Source organism: Centrocercus urophasianus, unplaced genomic scaffold (assembly GCF_019232065.1).
Source record: "Centrocercus urophasianus isolate 14NV4802_14NV808 unplaced genomic scaffold, USGS_Curo_1.0 seq_12, whole genome shotgun sequence".
Taxonomy (NCBI): domain Eukaryota; kingdom Metazoa; phylum Chordata; class Aves; order Galliformes; family Phasianidae; genus Centrocercus; species Centrocercus urophasianus.
Genome location: NW_024884364.1, coordinates 54,142,827 through 54,166,908, shown reverse-complemented (window position 1 = coordinate 54,166,908; position 24,082 = coordinate 54,142,827). Strand labels below are relative to the sequence as shown.

The following is a 24,082-nucleotide window of genomic DNA, read 5'->3' as shown; positions in this document are numbered from 1 at the left end:
TAGTGTAGTATACTTTCATGATATTGTTCTTAACTACCTACCTCAGTCTAGTTAGGTATTCCTGATTTTCATATTTGCGTATCTGGTTCTCATTCTAGAAGTAATATTCTGATCTTATCATTACTCAACTAATCTCAGTGACTTCAGACTAATTTTTCAAAATCCATTAAAAGCAGCCTTTAAATGAAGTTCTTCTATCGGGATGAGGTGAGCTAGTCACACACACTCATGAACAAAAATCACAAAAAATTTTACTCATGAATTCTTTACTGACTGTATCCCATTACCTTAAAGAAAGGGCTGTGGAGTAGTTGTTTGCCACCTCTCACAATAGGGTCTTCATAGTCAAACTGTCGCTGCAATGCTTCTGGAAGACCCTTAACCAAAGCAGCTAAAGCACTCCCTGTAAAACTCTAGAGAAATCAGAGCAGTTGAAAATTACACTGTGTTAGGAAGTAGGAAATTACTTAGATGGCCATGACAAATCATTAGTAACTTCCCAAACCATAGTTTGCTTTGAATACATAGTTTGCTTTCCTAATACAAAAGTATTTCTGTCATCTTTGACAATTCCAAAATTATATGGATACAAAACTGGAATTAGCTTTAATTTTTCTTCTAAAACAAAGCCCTTTAAAGAGACTTGCAGACATGTTCAAGCAGGCTATTCATTTGGCACATTTCCTATTTTGTGGTAACCAATAAAAACCTTGTAAATAAAGGCCAACATTTTTAATGCTTCACAAACATCTTAATGAGAAGAATGTTAGAGGAGAGCTTCTGTGCCCTCTTACCAAAGTTCGTGCTTCTCCATCATTGTCCCCAAGAATCCGGTTGATGTTAATAGACTGGCCAAATTCTGTTGTGAGAAGTTTCCGTAGTCTCTGCAAAGCCCACATTCTATGGCCAGCAGCTGAAGAAGCAAAAAGCACACAATACCCGGAATTACTTTCAACAGTAATCTTAACTTCAAAAAAGTAGATTTAAAATTGGGACTTACACCTACCTAAGGCACTCAGTTGAGCACAAGCTGCAAGAGAAGCTGCCAAGCGAGGAACTATACTCCTGTTGGAAGCAAAATTTAAGCGAAAATCCAGCAAACACGTAACCAAATCCATTGAGGGACATGAAAGAATGCAACGATCTGAGAGAAGATCTTTGGGACCTGAAAGAAATAAAAAGAAAAGGTAAAGATTTGACAATTTATGCCCTTTTACTGAAATTAGAACAGAAATAAGAGCAGTATCTGCTGAACAAACACAGTTCCTTTGAAGGAACTGGAAGAAAGAGCCATTTTCATTACATACAATTACATACAATGTTGGGGTTATAATGGATCCAAACAAGGATCATTAAGGACAACTCCCAACTCCACACAGGGGAGCTTAAGAGTTAAATCCATCTAAGAGTATTATCCTAATACTTCATGAACACCAAAACATTTAGGGTCATGACCACTTCCCTGAGAAGCCAGTTAAAGTGCTTGACCACTCTCATCTCAGTGAAGAGCTGCTCCCTAATACCCAATCTGAACTAACTCTGCCTTTTGCTGTAAGCCGTACCCTCGAGTCACACCAGTCACCATATAACTAACTTAATACCATGGATTCATTAGGGAAAATACATACATATATATATATATATATACATATATATGTATATATATATGTATATATGTATATATATGTATATATGTATATGTATAATACGTATATATATCTCACATGAAGTAACCTCCCTTCACAGATAGACAAACGAGAGCAACTACAAAACATTTTTCTCTCCCCTATGTGCACCTCTCAAGCCTCTGTTGAAAATGCTTGCTATGTATGAAAGAAAACATTTTCTTAGTATGAATACAAATGAACAATTAACCTTTGGCATGTAAATACTTAAACTACATTGGCAAAATACTCTCACCCTTCTATAAATGAGATATATTACTTTACCTGCAGCTGGCATGATAGGATAAACAGTGAATCGCCATCCCCATCCATTTACAGAGCCATCACTGATGAACTTCCACTTTAGTTCATCCCCTGGAATTCGCAACTCACTAGACCAATCTGACCACTCACGACCTGTTACAGTAAGTAATACGAACATGTTCACGTACGCTGACCAAGCCGATCCAATCTACTCAGCAATAACAACTTCTCTCCACGGGTATTTTAATATTACAAACATCACATAAACATATTCCAAAAGAAAAGTGTATGTGGAGCACATGTACATACCTATAATGATGTTACATAACCAAAACATAATTCTTAAACAGTTCAATTACCACTTCTATTGTATGTCTTCAGTGCTTTTCATACCACTTTCAGAAGACAACTGAGCTCTTACTACAGTCCCACTGTCCTGTCTTCAAATTATCTATTCATATTACAAAAATATATTGAAGCATTAAGCTTTAGGTCTTTTTCCAATAAAAAACAGCTCAATAATAAAGCACATGAAGATGTGCATCTGAAACAGGTTGGGGAAAAGTCGTTCACAGTAAAAGCTCACATTATAGTGTGTCACGTTAAGTGCTGAAAAACATTAAGTATGGGTGGTATACTTAGATTCTTGCACGATGTCGCAGATGGAAAGGGTTAAGATTTGATGAGATTTCAAATACTCCTCTATCATCTACAGAAAGGCAACAGCGCTTAAAAATGAAATTATAGACAATGGAATAAAAGATGTGGAGATTTCATGTAGAGTCAGGTACATAGACCAGAGCAGAAAACAGAAAGACAGAGCCTAGATTCTATTTTGGGCATTCAACAGAAGAAGAACATTTGTCTTGACTGTAAAAAATAAAATAAAATAAAACAAAAGCTCAAATTCCTGCAACTATTACTTGAAAAACTCAAAGGGTAGCAAAAAAAAGTATCCTCTTCCAATTGTTTTTCAATTTGTTCAACTTGGATTATGCAGAAAATAGCGCTGTGAGCGCTAGAAACTTTTCTTCTTTTTTTTTTTTTTTTTTTACATTCCAACTGCTTTTAGGAAAAATGTAACAACATATACGTCTGAGAGTCTATGAATTCAAATATTCAAGTTCATTCTTGTATGTCTGCATATAGATCATCTTTCCTTTTCGATTTAAAATGGGACATCAGCTTATACGTTTTCCTCCTTTTTAATGGCACATCGCTCTCAAGGACTATGTATGTCACAGTGGCACATTTATTCAATGTTTAACAGTAAATCACACAAGACACTTTTGAAAAGCACCTGATCGGACGGAAACAATTCTGTTGACACCATCCATGATGGTGAGTGGATCATGACGCCGCTCTGTAGAACACTGGCGATCAAATTCTACTCTCAGTCCCTCAGCACCTAAACAGCAACAAAGAATTTACACACTTCTACAGAGCAATCAATCCCACAAGCAAATGCAGTATTTTCGAAATCCACATGAAATCAAATGCAATTGTTTGGAAGCCATAGTGCTATTAATAAAAACAGAAATGTGAACTTGCTTTGGTTTAATGACAAACTGCTTCTAACTTCTCTTTGAAAGACCTACATTACAGGCAGCTCACGTGAATCAGAGCTAGCATACAGAAGACTATCTTCAGAACATTCCCAATTGAAGTTGCCATAGCAAAAAAATATTTATTTACAGTTAAGACAAATATCAAAAGGTAAAGGCAACAGAGAGTTTAAGTATCAGCACTGGAGGAAGAACTAGATGAAAATACAGCACAGAAGGAAAAAAGTATCTGCTAATGATTAAGGCTACATGATGAGCGTTCAATTACTGACCCTGAAAATGACTGCAGTCATTCTCAGCTTCATAAATGAACAGAAAACAGCAGTAATACACAGCTGCAGAGAAACAGTGTACAGGATTCAGTCACAGGACCCAAACTTGGGTAAATGTGTTTCACATGACTGAGATGTTCATGCAGTATATAAGTGTTTTAAGAAACATTTTATTACAGCAATAGAACAGATAATATGACTTTAAAAGTTCAATACATGTTTTTGTAAGCTGAGAAAAAAAATTTACATATGCAGGCTTGCAAGTACCTGAGTTTTGGTAATATAACTCTAGGAATCCTATACCTGGTATTTTAACTGTGCCACTAGATGATGTATCATCAGTATATGGATGGCTGCTTTCTACCACAACTGGCTGCGAAGAGAGGCGGCCACTCTGTGAGTCAGTTGCCACATCTTCTAACTCAGTAACACACAGCTCCAACAACATATCAGCAACCTAAATCAAGAAAAACAGTCACACACCTAAGAATCAAGTTTATGAAAGCAGTGCATGGTTAGTCCAGGAACTCTGAGCCAACTATCATTCTTTCTCACTTAAAAGAAAAAAAAAAGAAAAAAGAAAAAAGAAAAAAAGAAATAACCATGTATTCTGATTCATAAACTATCACATTCATTCAGAATATGAAAAAAATTAAGTAAATGCCAAAGCAACTAATGATTTCCACTGCAGAAAAACTGAATTGTAAAGCATAAACCAATAGTGAAATATGTAAGTATATAACCAATATGCAACATTACAATGCATTGTTTAAAGAGAAAACTCCAATTATACTAATTTCTGAAGAGCACTTTCAAACAAAAATTCTGACTGAGTAGGGAGAAGAAATTTTTTATTTACTTGTTAACGCCTGAACAATTCAAAAAATGATATGTAAATGCATGTATTTAATTGGAGTAGGAGGGATACGACTACATCTCAAATCCAGAATGGAATATCATTGATATACATATGGTCATTGATATACATATATCAATATATCAGTGACCATATGACCATCACAAGGAATTTAAAGATTTGAAAAAAAGATGTTTAATAGGTTCTGAAATACCACTTTGTTACTCTAACAGCATCTGTTAGAGTGGCCTCTCACAATCCTGATTTAATAGAACAGATACACCCTAAGATTTCATTTTTTAAAGTACAGCTGTCTTGTCATTTATATCATTAATTGAAAAAAAAAACAACTCAGAATTCTTAGCAAAGTCATTATTTATCTTTTTGATTAGTGAAAAAAAGAAATACAAACAAGAGCTTTGCATAATCACTTCCAATGTTTCAAAGCAGACTTTAAGCAGTGCAGAGCCGTAAGTGAAATATGTTATATCAGCATCGTAAAGCAAATGCATCATTACTCATTAAAAAAATATTAAAGAAACATTAAACAACATTCAGTTCATTCCCATAAGAAGATATTATATTCAACAGTTATGATTGTCATATTCTGTTGTATAGCTTTTGGTAGCCAGTATTACAACATTCATTCACAGTTTGTTAGTTATCCAAGGAAAACTCACATCCATGAACATTTTGCAAATATTTCTTAACTTCTTAACTTGTTTGATTCAGTTTCATGCTTTGCCAGAATGATAAATCATATATATGATTTATATATGAAATTATATATGCATATTATGGCATAAATATCAGACATATTTAAACTTGTTTCAAATAAATATATTCATGAAGCATCTCCATTACAGTCATTAAGGTTCAGATTCATTAAGTTCAACTGTAATTTTCATGCTTACTAATCTTCCCAGTACATCAAACTATACCACAAATAAATGAAAATATTCCAGTAAGCTAAAAACACAAAGGACATAGTTAAAAATGCAAGATAACAAAATCTGACCTGTGGGTAAGCTGTGCCCATACCAGACAGAACAGCTGAGAGAACATCTCTTCCCTTTTCACCTGCTCGGTTGGACACAGCAAGCTTTAGCAGGTCAACCATGACTCGCGTGTCATCTGGGACCAATAGGCTAGTAAACTCATCCAAGTACTGAGGTTCTGGGCCAGACACTTTACTTTGGCTTTCTACATCCTACAAAACAAATTGCAGAAAGATTTAGACAGGGAAGATGAAAACGGAATCTCATTGAATACAAATGTATCAACTTGTCTGAAGAAGTTTGAAAGTAGTTTAAGACAATTCGCAATTCTGAGACTACATGGCCTCAGAATTTACCTACTGTTAAAACAGTTTCTCAAGTGAAAAAGCTTTCCAAAATTGAATTCCTTCAGCTTCAGAAAAAAAGAAAAAAAAGTAGCAGCAGTAATCACCCAGTCTCTGAATGTACTTTAAAAATGCAATCACTTACAGAGTAACTTCAAATGATCTAGAACAGCAGAACTATTCAGTAACAGCACTATAAGGACTTAAGTTTTAAGGAAGGCATTAACAACATTACTTCTTTGGTTTTTGTCATGGTTTCTGCAATGATGCTGGCAGCTCCAGGATCATCTGTGACTGGAATGAAAGGACGGGAAGAGGCAGCAGCAGCTGAGGGAGTTACGGCAGATGGTGTCACAGCATCTTCTGAAGAAACAACCTAGCCAACACAAACAAAAGTAACAAAAGCTGCAATGAGTGTAACAAATCCTTTAGGAGTGTATTTATTTTTCAGAAGGGTTTGTGTTCAAAGACAGCAGCAATTCAAAAACAGTCATAAATTCAGATACAACAGTTTCATACCCTGTTTTTCTAGCTCCTATTTTATGTTTCTAACATGATAAGTCAGCAATGACATCCACATACTACAAAACATACACAGTAAAACATCAGTGTCTGCAGTGGAGTCTGCAAAGCCGAAGACAACCCCATAAATACATGTCAAATTAGTAGTCTGTGAAGGAAAAGATCTTCAGCAGCAAGCCTTTCTTCTTTATGGTTCTACTAGCAGTTCAGAATCAAGAGAGTGGAAACCCATTTACGCTCTTCTGGCTACCTTAGTTAACATAAGTTTACAATGATATTTCATTAAATAATTGCTGGATAGTCTTTTAATCCAGATTTTTAATTAGTCTTGCAAAATTACTTTGCTATCTGATCAAATAATAAACATTTTAAAACTAACTTTAAAATGCTACTATAAATCATAATTGCATTTTTATGACATACTGCATGCTGACAGTTCAAAGTTGATTCCAGAAAAATTTGTTTTTCCAAATCTGACATACATAAAGCATCCACTCCATAAATTAGAGGATGAAAACAATTCTTTAATCTCCGCTACTTTACCATCAAACTAAATACTATACAGTTCTAGCTTTACTCTTAAACAATGTTGAAAAAAATTCATTAGACACTACCTCCCCTCTCCTGTCCTGCCACGGGTTTGGGCTCAGTCTCTCTTCTATATCTCCTACAAGCATGCATTCATCTCCACTTGCAGGGCTTCCTGTAGAAGTAGCATCTGATGGGGGGGCTGGTGATGAAGAGGGACATTCTACTGGTGCAATCATACTTGCAGGCATCAGTGCTCCAACAACTGCATCCCTGAAATCATTTAGGACAGATTCATATAAGCCTAATTATACTCCTTTGTTGAACTCAGGAAAAAAAAAAAAAAAAAATGGCATCAGCTTGGCTTAATAAAATAAGCAAAGGTTTCCACAGGCAGAGTTTAGCTCCATTCTCAAAGTTAAATGCTTAAATATTGTGTCTTAAGGCCATACTATTTTACATGAGCTCTCCTCTACACAAATTTTAACAGCAATATTCTGTTCTCTATCAACGAGGAACAGTAAAGTTTTATTATTCTTTCAACCCTGTTCCCTGCTGCTTCTTCCACTGCACCTATCGTGACATATTTATACCCCTATTACACAGTGTACTTGAGCATGCCTAAATAAATGTTTTTCCCCAGGTAGTGAAAGCTTCTTATTCTAAAGAAATCTAATATGAATATCAAAAGAAAAGTTAAGTGAAGCTTGGCCGTATCCTGAGAAGTCCAAATCATAAAACCGTTTACAGCTGACTCAAGAGACAGCGAAACATGGTACAGTATGACATATATTGCTCTTTAAAACAAAGGAATACTTGAACGCCTACCTGGCATACATGATTTGCAATGCCATCAGAATATGAGATAATGCCTGCTGTTTGGCAACATTCCCATCAAGTGACAGGAGAATCTTAGCAAGGGAAGGGCGATTTGGCTTCAAACTATTTGCGCCGCTGATCTTGTTACTGGCAGCAGAAGAATCTGCATCTGAAGGAACACCTGAAGTGAGGGGGGGAAAAAGAGAAAGCAATTGTTTCTGTTTAAATAAAAGTGTACTACATAATCAGAACTTAATCTCATTTCTTAGTAGATCATTACAGATCACAGAATCATAAGATAGCTGACATTGGAAAGCACCTCTCAGTCCATCTGCTTCCATCCCTGCTCCACCAGAGCCTCCCAGAACAGGGCACCCAGGCACACATCAAGGCAGCTTTCAGTAGGTGCCTCTCTGAGAATGCTGTGCCAGTGCTCTGTTATATACACAATAAAGTGGCTGCAAATCTAAGCCTAAAGGACATTTTTAAACTGCAGTTCTACAGTTACAATACTGGAATCAATACTGAAGCTTTTTCAGCAAATGCCTTCATAAAACAGTGTTCTACCTTTTCACTTATTCATGAAGAATGGGATAACAGATATAAATATTTTAGTGATTGGCATTTAAAACAAATTTTACTTAAACAGAAATTTTTCAAACAACATTAATATTAATTAGGTATCCTAAAAATACTAAATAAATATTCTATATAGTTCTTACTCTCTTTACTCAGTTTTCAAAGAAAGCAATTAGCAAAATGTTTGGATCTTTTATGCTTAATATAAAACTTCTTCATCTTTTCTCGGTAATTCTTAGTCGCTTACTTCAGAAACAAAAAATAGCAGTAGTGTAAAAACTACAGCAAAGAGATGACATGTAACAAGGCCAGTGTTACAGGAGCATCCATTTACCATGTCTACAAAGCTATACTCTACATTAAAAGACAAAGACTTTGCAGTATTCGATCAAGTATGTTACACTTTACTTTTGAACAAGCCCTTTACAAATCCCCATTTTCAGGAAGAGGCTTTGTTTTATTTAGATGGGGGTGTTCCTCATATTGGATGCTTTTTGATCTTCTGCTTCTTTGCTGACTTTTAGTTTTCTTTAGACGGTGTTCTTTTTGTACTCTTCTATCAACTGCCAAACTACGCGCACACCTAACTCTACTCTGGCATTAAAAAAAAGCATAAGACGATGTCTACCAACCAAGATAAGAAGCACCTAAAGGGTCCCTCGCTGTCTGAAAAAGTACTGGCTCGTGAACAGATGGTGTAGCTACATCCACTGTTGTCCATGCTACACTGTGGGAAGATCCACAAGCAACCCGGGTGATTTTCTGGCCTTCCAAGCCTTGGACAAGAGTGGGCTTTCTATTGACTGTAGTAGTTCCATTCCCTTGTTGCCCATGGTCATTGTCACCCCAAGCGTAAACCTGCCAGAAGACATTTCAGTTCATTAATTCACCTCAATGATTGCCTCATTTCTTTTCCTTACAACTCTACAGAAAAATCTGAGCGATCTGTATTAATAATCCAGAATTTTTTACATAACCTATTACTTTATTTTTAAATAATGCAAGTGTTGTCATATGTTAAAAAAACAAGGTAACCCTTTATTAGGTGATTCCTAAATCACTGCAGATTTATAAATCATCAGCTGATCAATTATACAATGTTCAAAGTGAACAACTAAATTGAAAGAATCAATTTCATAGTAATTACTCCAGATTTTGTTTCTTTATGGATGGAGGAAACAGGGGAAAGGAAGGTGATAAGTAACATACCTGTCCAGTGTCAGTAACTGCTAGACAGTGGAGGGCACCTACTGCCACATGCACGATCTTTTTGCCCCTCAGACCCTCCACTACTTGAGGCTTTCGCACATGTACATCAGTGCCATGGCCCAGCCTGAAGTAATCTCCCTTACCCCTAAAACAGACACAAAAATAAAAGCACAATTCAGGACAATTATAGTGCTCACACTATTCAAAATCGAATAAACAAAGGATAACTGCAATTCCATGACCCCACTACATTTCACCTTAGTCTAGAACAGGCATCATTTATGACTTTTCATACACCTGCAGTTATATGGAATTTCATCTGTTGCAGTACACTGAAATTATAAACACCTACAAAACTGATTGTTATTCTTTTTGGACCTACTTATACTAATAAGGATAAACCTAAAAATAACAGATCCTTTACCAAGTTCACTCACTTGAAAAAAAATACGAGAACTACTGTGTATACAGAATTGAACCTCTTCAAACTGTTGCAAGCCTCAGTATAGGTTATCAATTTATCATAATCTAATCTTATAAAATTGTCATAAAGAAAGTGAGTGAAGAGGAAAGATCAATATTTCTTCATTGTGTTTTTAGTAACCATTTACTCATCTCTGCAGCTCACCAGAACCAATTTCTAAAAAAAATAGTTCATGCTGGAAGTGAATGTGTCATATAGTACCACTGCCTACTTAAAGATGTAATACAGAAGTTACAGTTTTTCTCTCAAATCAGTACGAATTTGTTAAGATAAAACTTAAGAATCATCTCAGTCATCATAAGGTGCAGACGTGCACAGGTGAAACAGATGAAAAAAATAAAATCTCCTTGCCGTCCTGTGATGTCGTGAAATTATGCAAGAATTTTGCAAAACATTCTTGAAGACTGCCAAATTCCCCTTCCTCTTACTCCTTTCATCACCACAAGAACTCAGAGAGGAAAAAGAGAGAGACAAATCTAGTTTCTAGTGGCCAACGATGAATGAGAACTACTAAAAGCTTTTCTCCCTTTTAATAAGTAACTTTTAAAAATACAAGTTTTGTGGATTTCTCTATATTATTCATCAGTTGCTGACAAATTATGTAACAACAACAAAAATTTTACATCATCCTAGGTTTTATATGTGTCAAACAGGTCAATTTATACTCAAAGATGGGGTAAGACCTTGAGCTGTAGAGATCTGAAATTGATTTGCATTACAGAAATTGACAAATTTTACAGAAAGATTTATAAACTTAAAAAGCAAGGCTTGTGCTCAAAACAAAAGCAGAAACAAACAAAGAGGAAAAATAAAAAAGTCACTATTGATAACTCCGTGGCTTTCCCAGCAGCACTGAACTCTGCAGTGTCCTGCATGTTTTCAAGGCAATCTGTTCTGCACTTGCTTACTCTTGTAACTCTTCATTCTTGTTACTTCCTGACTCTACCAATCTCTGTTTTAACTGCAGGGCATGATTCCCATGTTCTCTTTTTTTCCCAACTCTGCTCCAAAGTCTTAATTTAACATTCTTTTGCATACTTCATCACTCTTAAAAGAGAAAATGTTCAGTGAGACTCAGGAATTCTAGCAGAGTACAGCACATAATTCAGAATGTAGGCACAGTATACAAGACGCAGTGAGCAACTGAGCAGATCACAGCTTTTCTCAAAGAGCTTCCTATTTAAAAGACAAAGTCATCACACAGATGAAGTACAGATGGGGTTAAGGCAATCAAATAGCAGTAAATACAACACATACTTAGCAATTGCTTTATTAATATTTTCTGGCAAATTTCACATACCAGGTCCATACCACTCCTGACTTGGTCAATGCCAACGAGAACTGTGCACCACACTCAATCTGACAAACGCCTTGGCCGTTTAGTCTTTCAATGTTCTGAGGAATGTTGCATCCTTCACTTCCTCCTCGGCCCAGTTTTCCAAAATCACCATCACCCCAAGAAAACACCAAACCTAACAAACACCAAACTGTAAGTCAAACAATGATCACAGTATTCCCACGTGCCAGAAAGCTTCTGGAAAAAGATATTCCTACCTTCATCTGTCAAAGCAAGAGTCTGAGCATCTCTGCTTCCACAAGCAACCTGAATTACTCTGTGTCCAAGGAGCACTTTAACCTGCAAAAGAGAGAAAGAGATGTTTCAAATACATTAATTATGTTTCTAAAACTTTACAAACATTTTCAAGCTGTTACACTTGATGTCCAGGTTATCAAGTCCTGCTCACTCAAGATCCAACACTGCTCAGTGACTGCTATGTGTCAGAACAGATGCATGACATGTAAGTTCAAAACAGTATTTCAAAACAGCACTAGCTGCTCTGAATGCAAGAGAGACTGCATCTTTTCAGCCCTCCTGAAATACTTAGCACATCAGAGGTAGGTGTACCAAAGCCCAATCAGATCACTCCAAAACAATATTATCGTACTGCATTTATGGTTTTGGATTTGCTTTACCTTTATTTTACAATTTACTAAATGAGCACATTCACATTTCATCAGAGATGAGAAACATTATTTTACCATCTTCGGCTTCAGCTGTGTAGTATTATCTCCATGTCCTAACCTTCCATATTCTCCAAGACCCCATGTATACAGTTCACCACTAGAGGTAATGGCAGCACTGTGGGAGCTGCCACAAGCAATATCACGGATACGTTTGGTTTTCAGTGCTTCTATCAGTCTGGGTTTATCACAATTCCTAAAGAGAGTAAATAAACAACATATCATCATTTTTTGAAGAGTTGTACAGTGCATTAAGTTCTACAATTCAAAAATTTTTGTACTTAAAATTAACAGTAATCTAAAGGTAAATAACATGTAACTCGTGATTCCAATATTAATTCCTTATTATCACCACGAGTTTTAAATTTATACCAGTTAAATATATCTTAATGTATTTCAGTGTACTTTTGCTAATACTGTTGCATAAGATTGTATAAGAGTCACTATTAATGTTTTATAAACATACATATGGCTTCTGTGAAATTCTCCCATGAAATGCCTACAGCAAGAATTTCAAGTTTCTCTTTTAATATGTTACAAAAAATGCAAGACATTTGAACAATAAAATAATAACACTGCTCTAAACTGCACTTTCCTTTTCATAGGTTTGACAACGACAATTTGGAATATTTATTTATTGTCACATCTACAAACACTGAGTTGAGCACTGTAACTTTCTATGTATTCTGAGCAGCTTTTTGGAATATACCAGAGCGATAAACAAAGATTCCCCCCTCACCACAGGCCACGTCTATTCTTTTTCTTCCAAAACTTTGTTCTATGTCACATATGAAGAAAAATTCTGACAAATTTAATTTTTTCCTCACCATTGTCACATGGAAGACTGAAATACTGGATTTATTTCTAGATGTCAAATTTGTGAATTCTGGTGAAAGAACAGGCTACAAAAAAACTTGCAGAGTTGCAGTAGGAGCTGTTAGTGCTCAGGAATATAAAAATCGATACAGTTTTACATGTCAAGGTAGCTCAGTAAAACTCACAACAGTAACAGAAAACTCAAACTGCAGAAGTATATTATTCCATCAGTAACATTAAAAGAACTAATAAAGAATTCTACTGAAACTGCTACCAATTGCTGCACTGTTGACATACACTGCTGAAAAAAAAATCTTCTCAGAACACAGATGTTTTATTTCTGTTAAAAATTCTGCCATTGTCAGTAGTGGTATTGCATGTCACAGCACAGCTATAAGCAAATCTTCTCTTACTACAAGCCAGATAGAACTGGTATCCTTACATTCGACTGAAGTGACCAAGTTTACCATCATCTCCTTCACCCCACGAAAATATCTTTCCATCTACAGTTAACGCCATAGCATGCCGGCCACCTGAAAGGATAAACTCAAATTTAAGTGTTCAAGCAGGTAGAGAAGGTCTAGCAAAAATCTCAGAGATTTGACATTGCTTTGTATTTATGATGTAGTTGCATAAGTGGATACAGTTAGTTGCGTTCTTAAAAGCTTCAATGTGTTTTAATTTAAAACAAAACGTTTGTGACTATAGGCTTCCTGGCACATTAAAAATAGAAATAACAACTTAATTTGCTATTGACAATGCTGCAAGGAAATCAGCAAACAAACCACTATTTAACAATATTTAAAACATGCAAATACTTCCTTTGGAGTCTACTATAAGTTTTCCAGTAGTTAAGAAACTAGGTATGGTCTAAATTCATAGAATTTAGTATCTTACACAGAATTAAATAACCTGTACTTACTAAAAAATAACTTTAAAAAAATCAAATATTCTGGTGCATTATAGCACTAACGAAACCACAAAACAATTTCTATTTTTAAGCTTAATGTTCCAGTTATATATGTAAGAATAACAACAGACCTGAGTGAACAGCCACCTTCTTTACAACGTAGTTACTGAGAGCTGTGATCTGGCGGGGAATAGGCACAGTTCCACTGGATATTCCTAAACCCAACCTTCCATTTGTGGCTTCTCCACAAGCATATACCTTACCCTCTACAGTCACTAAAAGTGTGTGGGGGGGAAAAAAAAAAAAAAAAAAAATAGTTTGTAATGCCATCACTGTTTCTCAAATGGAAATTTATTTCTGCCCTTAAATAATGACACATACTTTAAACTTGTATTACCTGCAAAAAGGCTTTTGGATCCTCCAGCCACCTGTACAACATTCAACGCAGACAGGGTTTCAGAAAATGAAGGAACCTTTATCTAGAGTAGACAGGAAACAAATCATTACAATATATTTTGCAGTTGTATACATTATAGAAAAGAGCTATTCTGAAGTGATAAAACTCTGACAGTTATCACTTTTATTATCATAGAATCACAGAATCACAAGGTTGGAAATGACTTACAAGATCATCTAGTCCAACCGTCCAACCATATTATACATGAAAACTCCTCATATTATTTGAACACTTTGCAGATACCCATTAATGCAGATCACACAAAAGACAGGAACCAAGAAAAGGTATATAATGCAGAAACCATGATAAATATAAACTCTGAGAGAAAATGAAATGGGATAAAAACAATCATTTTCTTTTTAGTATAGTTATTTTCTTGAGGAAAAAACAACTTAGTTCTGAAGAAAAGCATAACAGCAAAACAAACCTAACTGAAAGTGTGAACCAACACAGTTTAAATCACAACACACGTACATTTTTTCAGTAGCAAAATGCTTTAGCAATCAGGATTATAGACCAATTTGAGAAGGAAAAAAAACAACACATGCAACCTATTTTCCTCGTTATTATAAAATAGTCTTTAATCAAGCAGATTTTAGATATGTATTAAAAAAGACACCAATGCACCCTTCACAAGAGCCTTAAATCAACACACATGAAAACCTGGTTTATTCTCTTTTATGAGAGAGACAAACATTCAGTTATTTTTAAGCAGCTGAAACATTTACAACAGATTATTTCACTGCAGTATATGAGTAAAAAAGTTTGTAGGACATTCGTAAACTAGCATTGAAATTACTATCCTAATTAATCAATTTATGTAACTTTTAATAATAATACTTACTAAGAACACAAAATAAAGTATTGAAGTTCATAATAGCATGATTTTTCCACCTAAAGAAGCTTAACTTAATCTTCATAGATTTCATTCATATTTATACATGCATTTTATTTTTTTCTTCCCTCACGTCTTCAATTTAACCGTCTTATTTAACTCCCTTTTCTACAGGGAGACAAACACTTCAGTCAAAGGAAGTCAGGATGATTGGAGCAACAATTCATATTATTTACGGCATAAATTCGTGCTTTTAGCATCTCTCTCATCTTGTATCATATCAAAAATTATATATAAGCAGTTGCATGGCCTGAAACTTCTCTCAAATTGCACTTAAAGTTACACTAATAAGACAACATTCATTTGAATTTTTTTTATTATTACTGAACTAGCTCCATTTACAGGTAATAGAAAAGTTCACTGCTATCTACATTTTACACATGCAAAAAAACTTTAAAAGAACAAAGTATAGAGAGTGATACAGATTTTTAAAAAAATTAGTTTGCTATCATGTAAAATAAGTAATTAAGTGCCTGCTAAAAAAAAAAAACAAACAAAAAAAAAACATACTACATTTCAGGGAAACAGCCAAAATGTAAATTTGCCCCAGGTTTTCCAGCCAGCACATGTCTAAACATCAAAAAGCCATAAAATAAACTTTAAAATTCTGATTAAATTGGAATTTGAGTTGTGTGAGGCTTGCACATTTTATTTTTAGCTGCCTGTGTTTTATACTAAAAATATTTAAACCACAAACATACCTTGGAACCTTTTAGTCCTCCCAACTGATCTTTGTCATTCAGTCCCCAGACAAAAACTTTGGTTCTTATTGTAGCTGCTGATTCCAGCCCAGCTGCCTTCTTTCTAACAAGACTGAGTGTATTTAGGGAAAAAAGTCAGTTTAGCAACCTATATACTATAGCACAACCATATTTTTATTTTATCTACTTATTTTACATTTCTGAATGGTTTCAATATCCAAATGAAGTCATCACAATTGAGTGGTATCAATGAAAAATAAAAACATAAAACTACACAAAATATCTTTCTTCTCCTGAGCAGTGGTAAATATATATATTCACTACATTCTAAGCACGAACATAGGAAATTTTCATTTTCAGAAATCAAAAGGAACCGTACAAAATGCTGCCAACTTACCAGTTGGTAATTTTCAAGTATTTATCAACAAATGAGCTACCTACAGTTGTGACACGTATATTTCTCTTTACATTCAATCTAACTAAGTTGCACTCCTCACAATTAATCTTCTGAATAGAATATATAGGAACTAAGTCTCTTTGCCAACTTCTTTCCACCTGCAGTTACCTACCTCCCAGTATTAGCTTTGTCATCATCCTCTTCCTCGTTATCAGAGGCGAGGAAAGGGACCGCTGCCAAATCCTCATCCTCTGCACGTATACGTCCCAGTATGCTGAGGCCATGTATTTTGCAATCGATTCCAGAGCTTCTGCACTGCTTGATTGCAATCTCAATATACCTGTGATACTAAGAAGAAAAAACTAGATCACCATCTTTTGGGTTCTCTGCATGTTCACAATAGACAGGAAAGATCCTCAACTTTTGCTCGACTTCATCACCGTAACAAAATTAATCAGCAACTTCAAATATTTTGCTTTTCAGAACTGTATACTTTAAGATAAACATTTGGCCTCATAAATTTGAGAACGATTTCACTTTAAACCTCCTGAAAATTCAGTACATATTCCTTCTTGCTGTTACTGAAAACATTCAGAATTACTATCTGAAATGAGCTTTATCACCCACTAAAATGAACCCCAGATTTATGTTTACTGGAATGCCACCTTGGCTCAAAGGTGTATTGAATTACATCAGAAACAAAAATTAAAATATATTGACTGCTAAAAGATATTACAGAGTTGCACTGCGATTTACAGTAAAACTCATCAGGATAATTAAATTTACAACTGCCAGAAATGCTTCTAATATGCAGGAAAAGCAAGATATCATGCTTTAATAATCACAATAGTGCTTTTGATCCATCTGTTGCAACAAAATAATTTTCAGTTTACATACAAAAATAATTCTCCTTACAGAAACTTCACTTACTTCTGTACAATCACTGAGAAGAGGCACTGTGGTATCTGTAGGATTTATGTTGATTGTCTTCAGCTCTATAAGGTTATTTAAGGAACTGCCTCCTAGTGAAAAAAGCATTGAAAGAAAGACACAGTAAAACAATTCGTGTCGGGAACAGACACTACACATATTAAATAGATAAATGGATATTAAATGAAATTAGATAAATAGAAACTTCTGGGCATTAAAAAGAAAGTATTTTTCCAGCTTCTCAGAGAACATTCACATACCTGAAACCACGACTAAAGAGGGCATGTAGCTGCTGTCTGCAGGATCCACTACCATCTTTAGTCTGTGAACAAGAACATCTGGAAAAATCTCCAAGCGTATCCAGTGCTACGGTAAGAAAAAATTTCATTTTCAGATAGTATTCTTAGGACCATTTTATGATTAATAAGAATACACATACTGTTTTTCAAGAAAGAATGAAAAACATTCTTAGGTAGTATAAAAAACATCTACAGGGGTGGAAATTTGGCCAGTCTAGCTCTTAATACAAAAGAAACATCAGCAGCAAGTAATTGATTTCATTCAAGAGCAACACTGCTGAGAAGACTGAGAAAGCACATTGCTCTTAAGGGTCAAAACAATGGAACACAACGTAAATCTCTGACTAATTAGTGAGAACCCACAACCTGAAGGAAGGATACTTGGGGATATTTTCAGCATAGCTACTAAGAGAGCACCAAAACACACTGGAGAGAAGCCTAGCTGCAAATCCCAGTGCCCACACTGGCCACCAAGCAGTTCTATGGGCCAATAAGAAGAGATGAAGGAGAACAAGAGAGAAATAGGCAGAAACACTTTTATTTAATAAGAACAACAAACTCACTTGAGTAAAACGTACACAATGATTGCTAAGAATTGTCATCAGTTACTACACTGAACAGGCTGTTGAAATTGCCTATGGCCAACCACAGAATAAAATGATCACCCCGTGTTCCAAAAAAAATAATAAATTATCATAAGTTTTCCTTACAATTTCCAAGAAATAATGACGATGCATAGATTAAAAAATAGACATTTATTATGAAGAAACACAGTTGTACTTCAGATGCCTGTTTTTATTACTTACTCTCTTACTTGAAATAACAAAAACATTAGCAAAGTGAGGTAAGTAGTTATCCCCTATGAAAAGATATGCCAAAATAAAGACGTTACAATTTCAGGTTACCTTTCCTTGTGAGCCAGAAGACTGCCAGCACTGCTCACTGCCATCAATAAGACGTGAAGCCTGATTCACAGAGGAAGAGACATTCAGATTCTTCACTATCCTTGACCAATCATCCAGTAACATTCCCCTCTGGCTACTATGTCGTCTCTTCAGCTGTTTTCCAGAACGCCCACAGAACACAGGAGACTGACCTGCATTGTTAAATGAAAGAAAACTTGTTTTATTAAACCCATAACAATGTGAAAGGAAATGGAAGAAATCAAAGACTTCAGACTTATAGTGTCAAGGTAGAAAATGTAAGAATGCCAGCTGAGCTTGAAATTGATTGCTTTTTAAAACGAGATGCAAGTACTTCATTTGAATACACATTTTCATGCCTGTCACCTGTGGTTGTGTTGTCATATTTTTTGTTCTTATGATTGATTTGTAAACCAAGCATGATTCAGTAAAAAAAATAAATAAGTATTACAAAATTATGGAAAATTAGTATAATATCTTTAGGAATTACTAAGAGTGATTACTAAAATCATAAAGATATTCCGTCATTTTGAAATATAAATCAAAATTTATGGCCATGCATACATACAGTTGAAAAAACAGGCCCACAACATATGAATTCATGTTCTCTGCTGGTGTACAGAAAACTATATAGCCAACTCTCAACAGAAATCCCTTATAGGACAATAGACATAGCTATCTTAACCACTCAAAAAAGATTCTGAAGGTTATTAAGGAATAAGGAAGGTTAGTGAGCCATATTTTTCTTCCCTGCAAAAATTTACTTTATGTCCCTTGCACTGATGTTTATAGCTTCTGTTACAGAGTCAAAGAATGAATGTTAGGTATTTCAGGGTTGCACCTGTTGTCCTGTCACCTATGTTTAAACTGAAAAGGCTGATTCTACTATTTTTCTCTTCAGTTCTGACAGAGTTATTGCCATGCAGCCATATTTTTTTAGCTTATTTAACACTACAAAGAATGCTTAATCATTGACATTTTGGTGTAGTTCAGCATGTGCAGTTGTAACATCACTGTGATATGTTAAAAACATTCTGCTGTCTAAACACATTTATTATGATAAGAAGCTATAATTCAAAACTGCTATTTTAAAACATTGTATTCATTGTATTTAAATGTATCTATGAAACACTTGGATTCTGAAACTTACCCGGTTCATTTATTCTGCCAAAAGTATGCCGGGTGTTATGCTTCCTGGTTTTAAAACAGGTTTCACAGAAGTCAAAATCATCACAGTTTCTGCATTTGAATCTAGGCCCATTGATAGGAAACATCTGACAGCCATCACACCTGATTTCACGAAAGAACAATAAGTATATAAACTTTGAGCAGTTTCCATTGTAGAAGTTAATTGTGCCATCAGTCAAGATAATAAAATCAAGGTAGTAAGGCCAATGAATAACGTATATAGACTAATTCATCACTCACGTTACTCCAGGATGAATGCTGGGGACCAGTTCCATTTCTGACAATAAGCCAGTCCAGTGAGATTGCTGAGGGAAGTCTACAATAACATCTTTTCCATTGGCACTAAAAGCTGTTGTAAAAGCATACAGAAAATACTATGTGTTACAAATCACTCTGAAATCAAACAAACTGTCCAGCACCACAGTCAACAGATAAAAAAAAAAAAAAGTTACTTTCATAAGGAATCTTTTATTTTAATGAAGCTACATATTGACTTGATCAGACACCCTGGGTAAGGGCAGAGAGAAAGAAAAGAGGCAAAAAAACCCTTTTATTTGTTTATATAAATACATATGATATATGAAAAAATCTTTAGCTACATACAGTTACTTAATATATATGATATAAATAGAATATATATTTAAACAGAATACAGAAAAAATGTATTTAAATTTCCTGACTGAATTCCAAAGGAAGAGAGTTCTTCTAAACACAAATAGAATGACCAAAATCTCTTAAAAAAATTACTGAGGCCCAATGGATAATTTCTATTTCACTTACAGGCTGCCATTAGCATTATGCACTTTCATACGAAGTCTTCAAGTTGCATAAACTTTTTAGACACTAATTACATTTGTGGCTCATCCAGACAAAATACAAATAGAATTAGGAATGTGCAAGAAGCTGCAGATTCTTAAAGATCTCAAGAAGAGCTCAAAAAGGGGCATTCACAGAGTATGCATCTCTGAATTTATCACTGACGTCAAATATATTCTGTTGTCTCATCATCAAGCAACATCCCACATTAGTGCATGTCTACAAAACTCTCCTTAAACACTGCAGAAAGTCTCTGTGGTTTCCAGTTTTATTACCCACGACCCATTTTGCACACATTACCTTTGACAACTCCCACACTTCGGTGAGTAACTGATCCCCATTTGTATTTGGGCGTAGTAACCGAGGTTTTCACTCGCACTTTGTCACCTATCTTGATATGAGAGGCAGAACTCTGTGGTGGGAAACCTAGCAGTAGCAAGAATAAATACAAGATAAGTGTTCTTTCCACCCTCCAAAACCAATCTCCCTTTGTATAGCATGCCAGTTTTTTGATAAAAAGAAGTTAACAGTGATCTTACCTAAAAGCTCAACGTGGATATATCTGACCCAGTAAGTACCACCCTTTTGCTGCCAATCACACTGTACATTGAGGTCATGCAATCCATCTCGATCCAGTTTAATAACTTTGCCTACATCTCCTTCACAAACTTCCTCATAGGTTCTGCAGCACCTAACCATCATCCCCACCTACAAAAAAAGAACAACAAGATGCCATAGCTCTGCAGTGATTAAAAAAAGGATTAAGTTTTCCCTACAGCTTTCATCTCCATGCTTACCTGAATATTCTCTCTCACATATACAGCATAATCATCATTACTCAGGAAATCAGCTCGTTTCTTGTATGTCTGGCTCTCTGTTACAACAGCACCACTGGACTGAAAAAAAAATCCAACACAAACGCGTATCAGTCACAAAATCTGTTTGCTATCAATTCAAATAAATAGCAGAAAAATTAAGACAATCCAACAAAAAAAAAAAATATAAAAAAAATATATATATATATTTTTTTTTATTTATATATATATATATATATATATATATATAAAAAATAATCAAGTGATAAAGCCAGAACAAGAAAAATCTTCAAATCAACCCTCCTCAGGGCTACCATTCATGTTCTACTTTAAAGCTTAGTTTCCAGAACAACTTGCCAAAGAATATAGCTGCACATTTTCAGAATGTGTGAAACAATCTATACGTTGCTTGTGTGAGAACTGTCTACTAAAGAAAACTAGTGCAGAGAGGAATTGTGAGTAATCTACTTAGCCTTGTATACATACACTCATATTACATTCCTTAGGCCGTGTGTTTGCACAGGAAAAGAGAGAACAGTGGGTGAAAAAGACATCTCTATCTTTCTATCATGGAAGCTATTTAATGGCCAATGTCTGAAAAATGCCCTTGTGAAGAAAAAGTATGTTATTTTATTGGTATTTTTTTGCCTTTCATTCATTAATTCTTTAGTCACACTTTGGAACCAGCAAGTTTCACTTTTTATTTTTCAGCCAAAGGAAGCTAAAAAAATAAACTTGACAAATATTACTCCATTGCACAGACCAGATTACATAAAACTGAGAACTATCAGATATACATACAGTTACCCATAGTGAAAGAAACACTTGCAATTCCACTCCTCCCTTGTGTTTCTCTTACATAAATATTTACAGATTATTCCTGAATTAATTTACACTATCTCCTAGAAGCACATGGCCAACATGGTCTTGAAAGCCTGAAGAAGCACAATGTTTCTGAACTCCAACCAAGTACAGAGAGAAAAGAATTACAAAATGTGCAGTCAGTTAGCATGACTTAGCTTTTATGAAAATGATACTTACCACGGGACAAGCAGCTTCAGCCTCTTCTACCTCCTCTGTTATTTCTTCATCTGAATACTCATCAGAGACAGTGTCAGCATCAGAGAGATCAGTAATCTGAACATCAGGGTGATCTAACAACCAGCCAACGAGAGCTTCCACTCCTAACACATAAAACAAGCACATTCTTACTGAGGCATTCTCTAGCATTCTTAGAATAGCATCCAAGTTGATCCATTTTACATAGCATTTTAATCTGCAAAATTTCATTCTCTCTATAATGTCACCTGAACAAAATACCTGGTAATCCAGAAGCACTTCCAGAGGTTCCAGACAGAGATTTTAGTGCAAATTCAATGTTTTTCCTAGGAAATCCCATTTCCATAAGTTGTACTACAATGGGGAGAGGTGGAATTGGAGATTGTTTGCGTTTTTTCACTTTTGTGGGTCGGATGTGCTGTACAGTCACGGGTGTCGTAGCCTCACTGGAGCTGCAGTCTTCAAACACCGGAGTTGAAGGATGAGTAGACTCTACTGCCAGATACTGGCATACTGCTAAAGCAGCAGCCTAAATGAGAACAAAGACACCAGTCCAAATAAAACAAGCATATTCAGTACAGGATGTGTGTGCAAGACTGAACTTAACGGTTATTTAACAAAAAGGTTCAGTATCACTTTTTCTTTTTTAAAAACCATAGCTTAGCAAGTTTTAAATGGAACCTGAATTAGAAAGGGCTATTTACTAAATTATTTATTAGCAGAAAACAAAGACTCTACCTCAAGTTCTTGTTTGTCAAATATTGCTTTCACAGGTGATGGTTGCGTAGCTGCTGTTAAAAGTTGTTGCAAAAGAATCATGGGAGGCTGAGGTCCTTCAGGAGACATATCTCCTATGTCGGGAGAGGCAACTGCTCCATCCTCTTGAAACAAAAATAATATTTTAAGCAATAAGCATGTAGTATAAGACAACCAGGGGACTTATTTGGGGGCCTATCAATAGATAAAACATATTGTTACTTCTCCAACAGTTCCCCATAGGAAAGATACATTTAAGATTAAATGTACCACAACTTCCGTACAAAAAGGAAATGAGACATTTGTGAATGCTAAACACTAGGTTTACAAAAATTCACTAGCACATGCCTTATAGAAACTGCTCATTAGATGGTGAAAGTGCACAAGTAATTTAAGAGTAATTTAAGACCTTTTTACAATAACTTTATTATATAGAAGTCCACAATGAACTGCTTTGTGAAGAACTACCTATTTCCTTCTCAAACTGATCCAATAACCATAGTATCTTCCTCATGGACTGAGTCATTTCCCTCTCTGTTACACCTAGTGTGAAACAATCCCAATCAGTATTTACTGTTCCTTCAAAAGAATACACCATTTTGAATCAACTGCTTCACAATTCTACAATTCTCCAACTTTCATATTTGATATTATTTTCTTCTTAGCATAAATATTCATGTTTCCTAGATCTTTGCTGTGGATATCACAGAAAGTATTCTCATTTAATTCTAAAAAGAGGATGATAAAATATTTGGAACAATGATAGAGCTTCATGCACTTAATATTGTTGCAGGTTTTTTCTCCTTCCTAAAAAAATGGTAGAAGTAACACTCCTTCCCCAGAGGAAAAAAAAAAAAAAAAAAAGAAAAAAAAAAAAAAAAAGAAAAAAAAGAAAAAAAAGAAGAAAAAAAGAAAATAAAGAAAATAAAGAAAATAAAGAAAATAAAGTAATGAAAAAAAGAAAATAGTGAAAAAAAGAAAATAATGAAAAAAA

At 35.0% G+C, this 24,082-nt stretch overlaps 1 protein-coding gene across 3 annotated transcripts in view; it reads right to left on the bottom strand.

Moving 5' to 3' along the window:
• Positions 1–24,082, bottom strand: part of HERC2 (HECT and RLD domain containing E3 ubiquitin protein ligase 2) — a 102,838-nt gene that overhangs the window by 24,986 nt on the left and 53,770 nt on the right. For 2 of the 3 annotated variants that reach the window (XM_042809470.1, XM_042809471.1), the window contains exons 44-74: positions 23,071–23,213; positions 22,594–22,861; positions 22,315–22,457; positions 21,256–21,354; positions 20,998–21,166; positions 20,759–20,884; positions 19,883–19,991; positions 19,605–19,744; positions 18,437–18,627; positions 17,493–17,598; positions 17,233–17,324; positions 16,475–16,650; positions 15,906–16,017; positions 14,250–14,331; positions 13,984–14,127; positions 13,385–13,475; positions 12,145–12,322; positions 11,659–11,740; positions 11,405–11,576; positions 9,621–9,765; positions 9,044–9,269; positions 7,842–8,013; positions 7,100–7,286; positions 6,199–6,339; positions 5,640–5,831; positions 4,069–4,222; positions 3,229–3,336; positions 1,950–2,081; positions 1,007–1,165; positions 795–913; positions 288–413 (exon numbers count right to left, since the gene is read on the bottom strand). In XM_042809470.1, the coding sequence (XP_042665404.1) occupies positions 288–413; positions 795–913; positions 1,007–1,165; positions 1,950–2,081; positions 3,229–3,336; positions 4,069–4,222; positions 5,640–5,831; positions 6,199–6,339; positions 7,100–7,286; positions 7,842–8,013; positions 9,044–9,269; positions 9,621–9,765; positions 11,405–11,576; positions 11,659–11,740; positions 12,145–12,322; positions 13,385–13,475; positions 13,984–14,127; positions 14,250–14,331; positions 15,906–16,017; positions 16,475–16,650; positions 17,233–17,324; positions 17,493–17,598; positions 18,437–18,627; positions 19,605–19,744; positions 19,883–19,991; positions 20,759–20,884; positions 20,998–21,166; positions 21,256–21,354; positions 22,315–22,457; positions 22,594–22,861; positions 23,071–23,213 (4,484 nt within the window). The remainder of the gene's footprint in view (positions 1–287; positions 414–794; positions 914–1,006; positions 1,166–1,949; positions 2,082–3,228; positions 3,337–4,068; positions 4,223–5,639; positions 5,832–6,198; positions 6,340–7,099; positions 7,287–7,841; positions 8,014–9,043; positions 9,270–9,620; positions 9,766–11,404; positions 11,577–11,658; positions 11,741–12,144; positions 12,323–13,384; positions 13,476–13,983; positions 14,128–14,249; positions 14,332–15,905; positions 16,018–16,474; positions 16,651–17,232; positions 17,325–17,492; positions 17,599–18,436; positions 18,628–19,604; positions 19,745–19,882; positions 19,992–20,758; positions 20,885–20,997; positions 21,167–21,255; positions 21,355–22,314; positions 22,458–22,593; positions 22,862–23,070; positions 23,214–24,082) is intronic. The other variant, XM_042809472.1, reaches the window with a different exon arrangement.